Raw genomic sequence first — 13,645 nt, 5'->3', positions numbered from 1 at the left:
TGAAGCAGTATCTTCCATGTGTACAACAAGGACTGATGAGGTATCGTGCTGACATTTCTATGGCCGCCGTGACAAATCAACTTACTACACTGCTCACACTACAAGAGCAACAACCAAAACATCAAATATGTTAAGTGATAAGCGCCTCAGACAAGAAAGAGAGGCTGTGGCAGTGATTACTGCGGGTACGCTGACCCTCTCAAATATTCAAACAACAGAGCTTTTTGCAACACGAGTAGTGACATGATGTTTTGAAAATTTGTCAAGGATGCCTGGGTTTATCTGAGCAGAAAAACTGTGAGGATTAAAGCCCCATGAATTGGCACCTTTACTTCCTTAATGTGATGTATTTCCTGTTAAAACAGGGTAATTGTAAACTGTAAACTAATAGGACATCATTTAAAGAGAGAAGGGATCTTTATATTGGTAATAGGGGAAGATTGTGAATGGTTTTATTGTCCAGGATTTTTGTTAATGCTTGTGTAAGATGAGCCAAAACTTGTGAGTGGGTAGCTGGAGTCAGCACTCGATATTAAAATGGGCTGTGACATGTGCTGGTTGACCTGCTCCAACTTGACAACCAAGACCAACGCTGACCCAAAAACATTATAAGTGATTATTGACAGGAGATATAGAGAACCATACACCAGTTTCGTGGTTTCAATGAAGGATTGTTGTTGTTAAATGTACTAGCAAAACTGACATTCTTCAGCTGCTGTATTGGGCATTTGATTTTCTGCATGCTTCCGGTTGTTGTGGAGCATGTAATCTGCTATTTTACCGGCTAACTCCACCTACGCTAACTGCATCAAGCTCCGATTAAGAGCAGCTACAGTTTTTGATGAAGTCAAAGTTTCCATTTCATGACTTCAACAAACTCAGCCTCTGTGAAGTGCTTGTGAAGCTGCTGCACTTTACTATTGTGTCTATGTGGACATGACTTGATATTGTCAGCATGAGATAAGTCACTAACTCTTACCTTTGTCCTTTTTCCATCAGAGATTGATGCAGTACCTTGCCTCCAGAAACACGCTCTTCAACCTCAACAACTTTCTAGATAAGGCCGCACTACAAGGTGATTTAATGCCATTTGGCCGTTTGTATACTCAGCAGTGCTGTACGTATAACAAAATGACTTTATGTCGGACTCTCCCTGGCTCTGTAACACTATCAATAAGCCCATTTCAAAGGAAAGCTACAGTCCAGGATTGAAAAGCTACAGACAAATGTGCCTTTTGTTTGATACAAGAAGCTGCTGAATGTTACTGAAAATGGAAACCCATCCTTGGTGACTTTGTAATTAAATGTATTCGAAAGTAAAAATGAATAAATAAATAAATCTCAAGGTAAGATGGTGCAAGGGCCAGTTTGACACATCCCATAGAGGAGTTGGTCCATTTCATATAAAAGGAATTAAGGCTTCTTAACCTGGTTTGAAAATAGACCGAGGTGATCAGTCTCTAACTGCAGCTCACCCTTTTTGCCCCCCCAGGTTATAACATGTCAACTTTCATCAGACGCTACAGCCGCTACCTGAATGAAAAAGCCATGTCTTACAGACTAGCAGCAGTGGACTTCACCAAGATGAAGAGAGGGTAACAAACTCAACACACACTACTGACATACACTATTAGTATATATAGTATATAATGTACTCACATACTGTACATGGAGGGGCATTATGGGCCTTTTTAACCAAAAAGTATGTGAATATTATTTCCCACTTTTTTTAAGTCCTATGTGTGTGTTGCATGCGTGTTTGTGTGCATATATTCTTGTTTGTTACCAGGGCTGATGGTGTGATGCGCACCATGAACACAGAGAAGCTGATTAAGACTCTTCCCACCATTCAGAACCAGCTGGATGCACTGCTGGATTTCCAGGTAAACACCTGACTTACGGACACAAGACTTGTATAAAAAGAAAGTGTAGCAGTCGCTGCAATATCTTGATCCAAACTCAGTGTTTTTCTTTTCTTTCTCTCCTCCAGCCTAACTCCAACGAGCTGACCAATGGCGTGATCAACACAGCTTTCATGTTGTTGTTTAAAGACTCCATACGGCTGTTTGCTGCTTACAACGAAGGGGTCATCAACATGCTGGGTAAACCACCATATTTACAATACAGCAGATCCAGAGTTAATCTCTATTGAGTCAATTTGGTATTTATGCAGTAATCTGCCACTGATGTCGAGATCACAAGAATGCGACTCCACTCAATCCTTCTTTAAAGGGAAATCAATTGTTCCTCCGACTGTCTCTCAAAGTCCAATAAAAGACTATAAAGATCAGCTTCTTTTCTTCTATTAATTATTAAGCCAGGAGGAGTCAGAGGCTGAGAACAGACCATCGGACTCATTAAATGATTCATTACTTAATTGATCTGATCAGAGGTGCTTCAACTATAGTTATATAGTAACTGGGACTCTAAGTGGAATTTATTTCAGCCTGCATGGACACCAGATGTGCCGGCTTATCAGGATAAATCAGAACCATTATGTGTACTTTTACCTCATTTGTGAATAAATAATGATCCTATGCTGATTCTGGTCTTGTGATACACAGAGAAATACTTTGACATGAAGAAGAACCAGTGCAAAGAAGCTCTGGAGATCTACAAGACTTTCCTCAACAGGATGACCAAACTGTCTGAGTTTCTCAAAGTGGCAGAGGTAACGTCTCTTTGTTGTGCTGCTCCTCCACAGAGGAAAAAGAGAGGGCGAGAATATCTGTCTGGAGCGAATCTCGACGGTCACTTCTCCTCTCCTATCATATCTCCATGTTCTTTTATTATTTTCTCCTGTTTCTCAGAAGAATTTAACCTGCAGAGAAAATAATCCACTTTAACCTGTTGAGATTTGCTCCAGACTTCTGTTACCCTTGGGATCCTGATTTACGGTCGATATTTCCAAACCTAAAACTGACCGTAGATCAGTGCCCAGGGTCTTCTTCTCTTTAATCTTCCAAGTCTTTTTTTGCATCTAGATTTTCTCCTGTTTCTGTCCTTCTCTTGCCCTGACCTGGGGAGGGGGTTACTCCAAGACAGTGATTAATGGCTGAGTCTTAGCCTATCAGAGAGCCACTCATGTAGAGCTTCCAGTTGAGGGACCCCTTCGCGTGCTGCCTGTTCACATGCCTGCACTGCATGCCCAAGCAAGCTCTTTTTCTATCACTATCTCTGTCTCCTCTTCCTCTTATTTTATTTCCATATTCTAAAAAAAAGTTTTCTTTATAATGGCTGTTATCCATTAACAGTTGCAGTCCATGCTAGGCTTCACAGTGAATATAAACAGTTGTATCCTCTGTAGACTGCTTAGCATTATCCCGTGCGCCATCTTCAAAGGCTTTCTCTCTGCTTGGTTTCGTTCCCATTTGGAAGAAGGTTTGGGGTGCAGCCGCTCGATCCAAAGACAAAAAAAACAAAAAAAAAAACAACAACAACAGACTAACGTTGACTTTAAGGACCCATTCATTTTACCTGTCTAACAAAATGTGTGTTTGTCTGTTTGTGTGTCATCTGTGTCCCTCCCTTGTCTTTCTGTTCAAAGTCAACATTAGTTGAGTGTCTTCCTTTTGGATGTTTCTTACCTCGCAGTCACGTGACCTGTTGTCTGCCCTCTCCACCCTGCCTGTTCAATCAGTCGGTGTGCTCAGCATTCATTTCAAACCAGTCTCCAGATCTCAGCGTGTGTGTGTGTGTGTGTGTGTACTTATAAGTGTGTGTGTACATGTACTGTGTATATATAGGTGTTTGTATGCGTGTGCATGTGCCCTCCTCCCCTCCTCCTCTGTTGTCTTTTATTTGTTTTTCTTTCCAGCCACTGCATGAAGGTAATGAATGCTTGGGTTTGATTCTTCTTTCTCCCTCCTCCTCCTCCTCCTCTTCCTCCTTCACACGCCTTTTCCCTTTTTTTACTCTGTTGGGTTTTTTGGTTTATTCCTTGTTTTATTGTTACATTTGGTTTATTTTTTATTTTGCCTCCCTCCTCCCTTCCCTACCCCTCCCTCCTTTTTTGTGACACAGCGAGTTGGGATAGATCAGGGCGACAGCCCCGATCTCACACAGGTCAGTCTACATCTCATCTCAATCAGTCAATCAACCAGTCAGTCAACCAGTATTTAAATCCGTCAAGTCAATCCCATAATGCTTCATTCTGAACGCTCCCGTTCCCTACTCACCCTACAGACCTGCCCACACTGCAGCTGCCCCGTCCTCCTCCTCTCTTCTTCACTCTCCTTAACTCCTTCGCCTTTTCTCCTTTTTTCTCTGAACTGAGTTTAGAATAGAGAGGAAACAATAAATAAAGACCTCCAAATAGCCTTGAAGCACATTTTTTCATTCACAATTTCTATGCATTAGCATAGGCATTTTATTTTATTCTTGACTGAATCATTGCACAACAAATTTTACTCTGAGGTAAGATTTTGAAGGCAGCATTTATGCGGCTGAAAAACAAAAGTTTTTAGCTTCTTTTTGTATATTTCTATTTTAGATGTCCATGACCGGGGCTTAGTATCTGTCTGCATTTTTCCACCAGTCTTTCTGGCATTTTCACAGAGTAAATATCAAGACTTCTCTCAGACTTCATTCAAAGGCTTATCATACAAATAAGTCAGCACAGCTTTATGAAATAGGTTTTTGCCCATATAAGCAGTGTTCAAATCATTTTCCTGAAAAGATTATGTCCCTTTGCATTAGCTGTGGGGAGAGCAGCGAATGGTTTTTATTAAATAGGTTTCTGCAAATATGACTTGGATAGGAGTACATAATGCCATCATAAGTACTGCATATCATGCTAAAGGCCCCAAATGCAACTTATCCTTTTCAGTGAACACATAATTGGATGTTTACAATGTGACAAATCAGGTAACAAACTGAAAAGGGCTGACTTATTTAAATTAATGTCATGTTTGTAGTGCTTATGAAGACCTTATATGCCCTTATTCAACAACATAGTGACCCATGCCTATACTGAGCTCTAGATATGTGTCTGTTTTACTTTTAAACTTTTAGCATATTCTAGATTTCTCTGAAGAAGGATATCCAGAATTCGCATTTTACTCTCTTTCCCCCTTAAAATAAGTATATGAGAAATCTTTTCTTTGCTTGTTGTGTTTGCATTGTGTTCTCTGGTGCTGAAATGTAAGGCTCTAGATGAAAACCATGGTATCACATGTGGTCAAAATGAACCCATCCATCCTTTTTGTTTTCTAATAAAGAGTGCTGGCCAGCTGCTCAATGTGTATACCTGGTTTTTCACCTGACGTTTACATTTCACGGAGTTAACTTCCTTGGCTTCCAGTGGGATAAAGTTTTGGTATTTAGCACTTTTGTTTAGTTGCAGCCTAATTTCCAAACTAAATCAAATGAATAATACGTTAATTTGACATTTAACCTAACGTGGAATCCACGAGTTAACTCTTAATTTTTAGACTGTGATTTTCTTTATGTGTATGCGTGTGTATAAGTGTGATTGTTTATGAGAGCATTTGTGCACTGCTGGCCTCTGCATGGGCTCATTAGATGGTTCAGAGATGTGTTTGTTGTGTTTCTACTCTTGAGCCCTGCAGCGGCGATGCTCTGCTCTGTCCTGACCTGTCAGTCCCGCTGTGGACTCGCTTGCATGATCCAAGGCTGACGTGTGCATGCTGGTCAACCAAACCTGATGAAACCAAATGCAAAACAAAAAAGAACAAAGAGCTGTCATAGAGTAGATAATGAACCTGAGGATAATGTCTTTATTTTGCTGCTGCTTTGTGCGTGTGCAAATGTGAGCAAGAGAAAATGAGGAGGTGAGGAGATGGGAGTGAGAGAAAGCAGTGTGTCCCATTTTGTCCACTTGGCTGTGGTTCTAATGTTACCCCATCAACTCCCTCCCCCCCATTTACCCCCCTCCCCTAGGCTCCCAGCTCTCTCCTGGAGGCTCTGGAGCAGCATCTAGCCTCTCTGGAGGGCAGGAAGCTCAAGGACCTCTCCACTGCCAGCAGGTACGATCAGATCACAAAGAGGCTACTCTGATCTGATGCACCAGCCACTTAATACTACTATTACTACTGTACTACTGCTGTTCCTACTGCAATTATTAGTACAACTAGTTCTACTGTTACTACTGCTGCTACATGTACTACTGCCACTAGTACTACTTTTATTACAAAACAACAATGAACAACAAGACTAAAAGTATTTAGACACAGTGGTACTTTGAGCTAAATGCTAGTGTCAGCATGCTAACATGCTCACAATGAAAATACTAACATGCTGATGTTTAGCAGGCAATGTTTACTATTTTTACCATTTTAGTGTAGCGTGTTAGCAGGCTGACATTTGCTAATTAGCACTAAACACAAAGTACAGCTAATGCTGATTGCTGATGGCGCTATGAGAACTCCATCACCAAAGATATTACAATTCATGCTGAGGGGAGCATGAATGTCTGTCCCAGATTTCACTCAAAATCATAAATATCACCCTCATGGGGGCACCAGATGACAAGTCATGGGATCACCAAAGTCATTAGGATTAATCATCTGGGGACCGTGAATGTCCCTACAAAATTTCATGGCAATCCATCCAATCTTTGAGCTATTTCGGTTCAAACCAAAGTGATAGACAGCTGCTAGCATGGCTAAAACTAACATCATGGATTCTGCTGGCTTTGTAAAATGGGAGTGCTGCTACTACTGCTGTTAAACATCATAGCCATGCTTGCGGCGTTGCTTTGGGGATGTCAATGTCAGTTGGTCAGTCCACCATTCTGAAGTTATTGGATGGATTGCCATGAAATTAGGTACAGACAGTCATGGTCCCCAGAGGAGGAATCCTATTGACTTATCCTCAGACCTTTCATCTAGTGCATCATCTAATCAAAATGTCAATACTTCCGTTCTCTAACAGTTTGGTTTTCTTTAAACTGAGCATTACAGCCTCACCAAGCTGCTATTACAGTTGTAGATTCTTGTTAAGTCTTGTTGAACTAAAATTCAGGTTACAAAGCACTATAAAGTGCAACTCAGTGAAAAGAGCAAAGACAAACAAAACAACGCAAGATTACAAATGTGTAAATTCCGCAAAAATATGTTTGTGTGTGTGTGTCTCACCCTTAGATCCAGCACCTTGTCCAGTGCAGTGTCCTCTCTCTCCAGCACTGGGATCTCTCTCAGCCGTATGGATGACAAGACAGAAGACAACAGACTGCAGCAACACAAGGCGAGACTCATAGCTTACATACACATATAGATAGCTCAAGACAGGAAATACTCCACACCAACAATACTGTACTGAATGAAACCACAATATGATCATTACCAGTGTACATACCTTTTCACAAATAAGCTGTTTTTGCTTTTATGTGAGAAAAGCACACTGGAATCACTTAAGCGTGTGTGAACTGTGTACAAAACTGTACGTCAAGTCTTTTTGTCCTCCACACTGTTGAATGGACAAGTGCATTAATCCTGCAGTACAGTGAAATACACTGTCTGTCTCGGGCTGCTGGCCCGTAGCATACAGAGCTGCACAGAGAATGAAAATGAAGTCACAATCTCAAGAGCCTCTGCAGTGGATTTTTCATTCAAATAAAGAAGCATCCAGGACAGTCGTACTTTTTAAAAGCACAGAGAATATAAATATTTATAATGGGTACACTACTTAATATGAGAGATCTTTTTTTGTTGTTTTTCCAGAGGAGGTTAACATTGTTCATGTGTGCTGCAGGGCTATTTACAAACCATGGAAATATCATATTATACTGTTGATGCTTCCCATGCAGGAGGACGGTCATAAGGTGATTGACATTCAGACACCCAATGTGTCACCCAGCACCCAGTCCGTAGGCAGTGCCAACAGCAGCGGAGGGGCCACAGATCTCTACTCCAACTCACCCATCGTACCCATCAACAACCAGTGAGTTTTACATTGACTTTGTCCAGCTTGAACTGTAGTATTACAGTTTTTATTGTTTTCTGTTTTGTCTGCGAACTACTAGCCTTTGGTTTGTTAATTAATTTTATCCCTCCACCCCAGTTCTTCAACAAGAGGCCTTTTGCTTGGCTGTCAGTGTAAATTAGATTTTTTTTTAAATGGTCTTTTCTGGTAACATAAAAATAAAATGAGAAACTAAATATCCTCTCCATTTTCCTTCCTGCAGTGTGCCAAACCTGACCAGTGAACTGTTCACCCTGCAGCCTAACTTCACCCCCATCCAGACCACACACACTGTGCCCAACAATAACAATGCCTGGGGAGGTAGGCCTGCATACACAACCAAACCTACACACGCACACACACATATATACACACATAATCATGTAAACATACAACGAAGCGTGCAAATAAATATGAGGGGCCGTTGGGGACATTATTCAGAATTATTATGCATGTACATGTACTTTTCCTCTCACAAACACACATGAAACCAAACTCATTCACATACTATACGGAAACAAGAAGACTCCACACTAGGAAGTGCATGTTCTCTTGCTGAATTTGAAGTATTTCAACCACAATGTATGTTCATCTGATCCTCCTTGTTTTTGAAGTCCAAACTTCAGCATGAAACGCAGATAGAGTTTGTGTGTGATCATCGAGCACACACACAGGAGTAAAGCCTCTCCTGACTGAAATTGTTGGACTCTTTGCTTTGCAATGACTCAATACATTGCAGAGCACTAGTAAAAAAAAAAAAAGCAACATCCTCTTCATTGCCTCTCACCTCAAAAAATAAAGTTTGCACTTGAAAAACAAGGAAGATCAGATGAACATACATTGTGGTTGAAATACTTCAAATTCAGCAAGAGAACTTGCACTTCGTAGTGTGGAGTCTCCCTGCCTAGTTTCACCTGAAACTGACCTAATTATTTCCATGATGGCCCGGTAATCAGTAATCAGACCTATTGTTTTCTGGCTGCACCTCCCTCATCACTCATCTTAAGACAGAAACTCGTTCATCCTAAGGACAAGTTGCCCATACAAAAACAGAGCAATGTAGTTTACTCAATTCAATGCAGTGAGGAAAACTGCAAAGAACGGTACATAGGTGAGACTAAGCAGCCACTTCACAAAAGACTTTATCAGCACAGACGACACGCTAACTCAGGATTGCAGAGTGCCGTGCATTTGCGTCTAAAAGCTACAAACCACACATTTGAAGACAGCGAGGTGAAGATTCTAAGTAGAGAGAAGAGTTGGTTTGAAAGAGGAGTCAAAGAAGCCATCTTTGTGAAAAAAGAAAACCCCTCTTTAAACAGAAATGGTGGTCTGAGATTCAACTTGCCAACTGTTTACCATAATGTATTAACACCATGGTCAAGCCAATCATATGCTAATCAGGTGCTTAACAGTGATGAGGGAGGTGCAGCCAGAAAACAATAGGCCTGATTACTGGGCCATCATGGAAACAATTAGGTCAGTTTCAGATGAAACTAGGCAGGGTAATCAGCAGATACTCAGGAAGACTCCTTCCTGAGGGCAGGGCTTAAGTAACACAGAGTAGCTTAAATTTCTGAGTTCCCGGACCATTTTTCACAATTGAGAATGACTTCCAGATGGGAGCCGAAACGTCTTGATTCTGAAAACAGTGTCCAGATGACTACGACTGAAACCTTTTCTACGACACTACTGGACTGTTATATTTCATAATAATATACAAGAGCATTTCAGCTGTGTGTATGAACACATTTTACAAGTAGGTGTGAAAGCTTTTTAGTAGTCTATGTAAAAGGTTTCATTAGTTTTTAAGAGAGCTTTTCAGCTGTGTATGTAAAAACATTTCACTTGTACATGTATATGTATGATAAGTCTGAATAATGTCCCTAAAGGCCCCTCAATAAATGCCCACTCTCTCTCTCACACACATACACAAACACACACAGCTCAGAGCTAGATACACATGTTGCTTCATGCTCTTGACTCATCTTTTCTCCTTTCATGTTACCATGGTAACCTTTGGATGCCAGGTGACCTGCTAAAGCCAGCCCCACCCACTCACATTCACAGCCCTGGAGCCCCATTGCACTCTGGGAAAATGCTGCCCAATGATTTGGACTCTTCATTAGCCAACCTCGTTGGTAGTGAGTATACTATATACTTTCCAAATATTTAGTCATCGCTTCTCTGTCTTTCCTGTTATTCTTCTGTCGCGTTGCTTCCTTTCAGCTGGTGTTACGTTTCTTTTTCCTTCTCTCAGACCTGCAGTTTGGGGGGAACCCGGCTAAAAAGTGAGTAGGTTTTCCTGACATTTTAAACTTAGCCCCAAGCAAATGACTCAGCTGTCTATCCAGTTTTATCACTGTTCACACTCTCTTATGACTCATTATTTCATCAGGCCGGAGCTGCAGTGGAGTCAGCTGGTAGAGAAGAAGCCAACAGGAGGAAGTGGCTGGCAGTCGAAGACCATGTGCACCAGCACCAACTGGACTCACACCACCCATCCCATGGCACCTGCCCCCATGCCCGTCCCTCAGATGGTAACTTTAAAGCTACATTCACGTTGTCATCAAGTTCTGGACAGATTTTTTTTTTTTTAAATGGTTTGGAGTTGTGCATGGTCACATGTGGCATTGCAGGGCGCTTACTGTAAAACCCCTACACACACAGAGTCCACTCACACAGGTGTTTTCACTTACGCAGTCTGATTAGACCTCCACTTATGACAATGTGGGCGTATACAGACTGTGCTTGATTGACAGCCTACTCTTTCTCCTGTTAGATATGAGCAGGACAATTTACACCATTATCATTGGGTGCTCTCCAAAACCTGACAGATATGTGCCTGTTGGGTGTGACTTTGGCCTTGTTCAGACTGCCAGCCCAGATCTGTTGTTTGGCATATCCAGATTGATTTTAGTAAGTCTGGACAGCAAAAAAACACATGAAATGAGATTTTTGCAAATCGGATCCAAGCCACATTTGGAGGTGGTTTGGAATGCGATTCCAATCGGATTTCTACAGATGCGTCTCAGTCCGGCTGCTCAAATTGGACTTCAAAGTCTCTATTGCGTCACTTGCAATGCAACACACAACAATGACATCAAATCTAGAGTGACGGAAGTGCATCAGAGCGGCTGAGCAGAATCCATGAGTCGCTGACTTTGTCTGGTGTGACGAAGCAGTTTTGCACCACGACTTGACAGAGCGATTGTTTGGAGGGCAAGATCTCCATTAGAGATGTGTCAGTCACCCCCCCCTGTTGTTTCATATTATATTATACAAATTAAATTGAAATATATAGGATATATGTATAATATATATGTGTCTGTAGAGAGTAGCACAATTATTTATTAGCCATAGCCTACTATTTCATTAGGGTGTATTTTTGTTTTTAACCATCAATATGACTGAATATTTCAATGTATTGCAGATGAAGAATCTTGCATGTTTATTTGATGATGTCTGGACACACAAATCCAATCTGATCACTTGAAAATAACAGTGTGGACAGTCTGCCTTAAAGATCTGATTTGAGAAACAAATCTGATTTGCCTGCAGTCTGAACAAAGGACTGACCCTGACCAGTCCAATTCAATTCGGCACACAAAACAGCACATGCCACTTATGCGGACTTGAAGCGAATGCTCTGTGCAGCACGTAAAATACCATGTATACAAACAGCAGTGTTAACAACACAGACTAAAAAAGCACATATTTCACACGGTTTGTTGTGGTGGAATCCAGATGGAAAAAGTACATCTCTGCCAACTTGATCATCAGCTGATGGAGATTCAATGTCATAGCCTCACATGCCACCTGCACTCCATTTAAGCAGGTTTCCCTGCCCTTGCCACTGTGTAACGAGCGGCACATCGCTATCTAGAGGTATAATTATCCAGAGTTATTGAAAACACCTGTGTGGGTGTGCAGGAAGTTTTAAAGTTTAGATTAATAAACATTTGAACTCCCTTCAAATTGTTTGTTTTGTCCAAAACCCAAAAATATTGAGTTCATAATGAGATAAAACAGAGAAAAGCAGAAACGTTTCAGATTGGAGAAGCTGAAATCAGAGAATATTTGGCAGTTTTTGCTTGAGAAATGACTTAAGCCATGAATCGATTATCAAAATAGCTAATTATTGTTCTGTCCATCAGCTAATCGTTGCATGTCATGATTTCCAAAGTAGAGAAAAACCTCAGCTGACTCGTTACCTAAATGTACTATCACCTTCCTATGATACTGTAAACTACAAAAATCATCGGAAGTAAAATAAGAACACACCTGTAGTGCGTCTTCTGGCGGCTATAAAATAACTAGAAAGGAAAAATAAAATCAACCAGACATTAAAGTCTCTATATTATACAGGATCAAGTCTCTAAATGTGGCCTTTTTGTCTGGGAAGCACTACTGCACTACTCCAGTAGAAACCTTTTGAAGAAGTATTGTATTTTGTATTAATTTGGTGCCATCCATCATTTTGTCAGTGAAGTCAGTTTCTCCTAATGATATATCTCATTCTGTACTGAAACTCATCTAATATACCTGTTCGCCAAATGTAACTTTTTCTGCTGCATTCAGGGCTTTTGCAGGAGCTCCCAAATGTGCCTCCATCCTTTGTGCTCCACTCTAATTATCTACACGTCTCTTCCATTCAATCTGGTTTCATCTTTTAATTTTCGGCTGATTGACCTCTCAACTCAAACCTCTCATTTATTCAGCAAATGGCTTGGAAAGCCGGAAGCATGACTTGAATAGAAAGTAGAAGTGATTGGAACATGAGGAATGGGCAAATGTCTTTATCTTCTCTGCCCACTTGGAGAAAAGGCACTAGCATGGCTTTTATTGTTCTAACTCTCTTCTTTTGTAACTCTCCACAGAATGGGATGATCTATACTGGCTATGTAAGTACCTCTCTTCACTTTACCTCCTCCTCACTTCCTTTTTGCACCTGATTTCATCCTCCAAAAACCTCTCTGCTTTGCTTTTTAAAAATCTATGCTTGTGGCACTTTCATTGTTAGGCTGTTTGTATTGTTGATGATACACAAATTATCAGAGGAAAAAGGAATTATTTTGCTTATTGTGCTGCCTTGGCATTGTTGTTTTATCCCTTGTGGTTATTACAGGCTGCCAACCTGCTACCTCAATTCAACATTGTTAAATGTTGCACCTCTTTTTGTTGCTCAGGATTAAGTGTCTTGCTACATGCAAACAAATGCTAATGTTTAAGAAAGTCAAAACATTTCTGTCTTTGTTTGGGGGGCATCTTTGATGGGTTAGACATAAAGCTGACAGTATCAGGATTATGTTTAGGTCAAGATTAAGACTGTAGCTCAGCCAGAAAGTGGTTTATTGTGTTCCTCTCTTTCTTGCTGTACAGGCTCCAGCACCAGTGGCTTTTCCTATGACGACACCCCAAGTGCCTGTGTATGGAATGGTAAAGAACAGCACCATCCTGTCTAATCTCAGTCATACATTCAGAAATCTTTCATTCATACTCAGCTGGAATTCATCTACTCTAAATCTGAAATAATTTTTTCTTCCTCTGGTCTTCACCTGCATTCACCTGTCCTCTGACCAGCTCCCTCCTCAGATGAGTCATCAGATGGGGGGCGTTCCCATGATGCCCCCACAGCCTGTCATGTACAACCAGCCTGTCCTGAGACCCACCAATCCCTTTGGGCCCATCCCAGGGACACAGGTAACACAAACACACACAC

General features: G+C 41.1%; 1 protein-coding gene across 2 annotated transcripts in view; it reads left to right on the top strand.

Moving 5' to 3' along the window:
- Positions 1-13,645, top strand: part of LOC122888042 (phosphatidylinositol-binding clathrin assembly protein-like) — a 28,839-nt gene that overhangs the window by 8,790 nt on the left and 6,404 nt on the right. The window contains exons 3-18 of one of the 2 annotated variants that reach the window (XM_044221920.1): positions 1,000-1,075; positions 1,493-1,595; positions 1,790-1,883; positions 1,991-2,102; positions 2,565-2,671; positions 4,024-4,065; positions 5,902-5,987; positions 7,104-7,206; positions 7,769-7,902; positions 8,147-8,244; positions 9,954-10,067; positions 10,184-10,214; positions 10,322-10,463; positions 12,804-12,827; positions 13,306-13,362; positions 13,507-13,626. In XM_044221920.1, the coding sequence (XP_044077855.1) occupies positions 1,000-1,075; positions 1,493-1,595; positions 1,790-1,883; positions 1,991-2,102; positions 2,565-2,671; positions 4,024-4,065; positions 5,902-5,987; positions 7,104-7,206; positions 7,769-7,902; positions 8,147-8,244; positions 9,954-10,067; positions 10,184-10,214; positions 10,322-10,463; positions 12,804-12,827; positions 13,306-13,362; positions 13,507-13,626 (1,443 nt within the window). The remainder of the gene's footprint in view (positions 1-999; positions 1,076-1,492; positions 1,596-1,789; positions 1,884-1,990; positions 2,103-2,564; positions 2,672-4,023; positions 4,066-5,901; positions 5,988-7,103; positions 7,207-7,768; positions 7,903-8,146; positions 8,245-9,953; positions 10,068-10,183; positions 10,215-10,321; positions 10,464-12,803; positions 12,828-13,305; positions 13,363-13,506; positions 13,627-13,645) is intronic. The other variant, XM_044221921.1, reaches the window with a different exon arrangement.

The sequence above is a fragment of the Siniperca chuatsi genome, linkage group LG14 (genome assembly GCF_020085105.1).
Source record: "Siniperca chuatsi isolate FFG_IHB_CAS linkage group LG14, ASM2008510v1, whole genome shotgun sequence".
NCBI lineage: Eukaryota > Metazoa > Chordata > Actinopteri > Centrarchiformes > Sinipercidae > Siniperca > Siniperca chuatsi.
The sequence above is the reverse complement of the archived record's forward strand: the minus strand, read 5'-3'. Positions and strand labels throughout refer to the sequence as shown.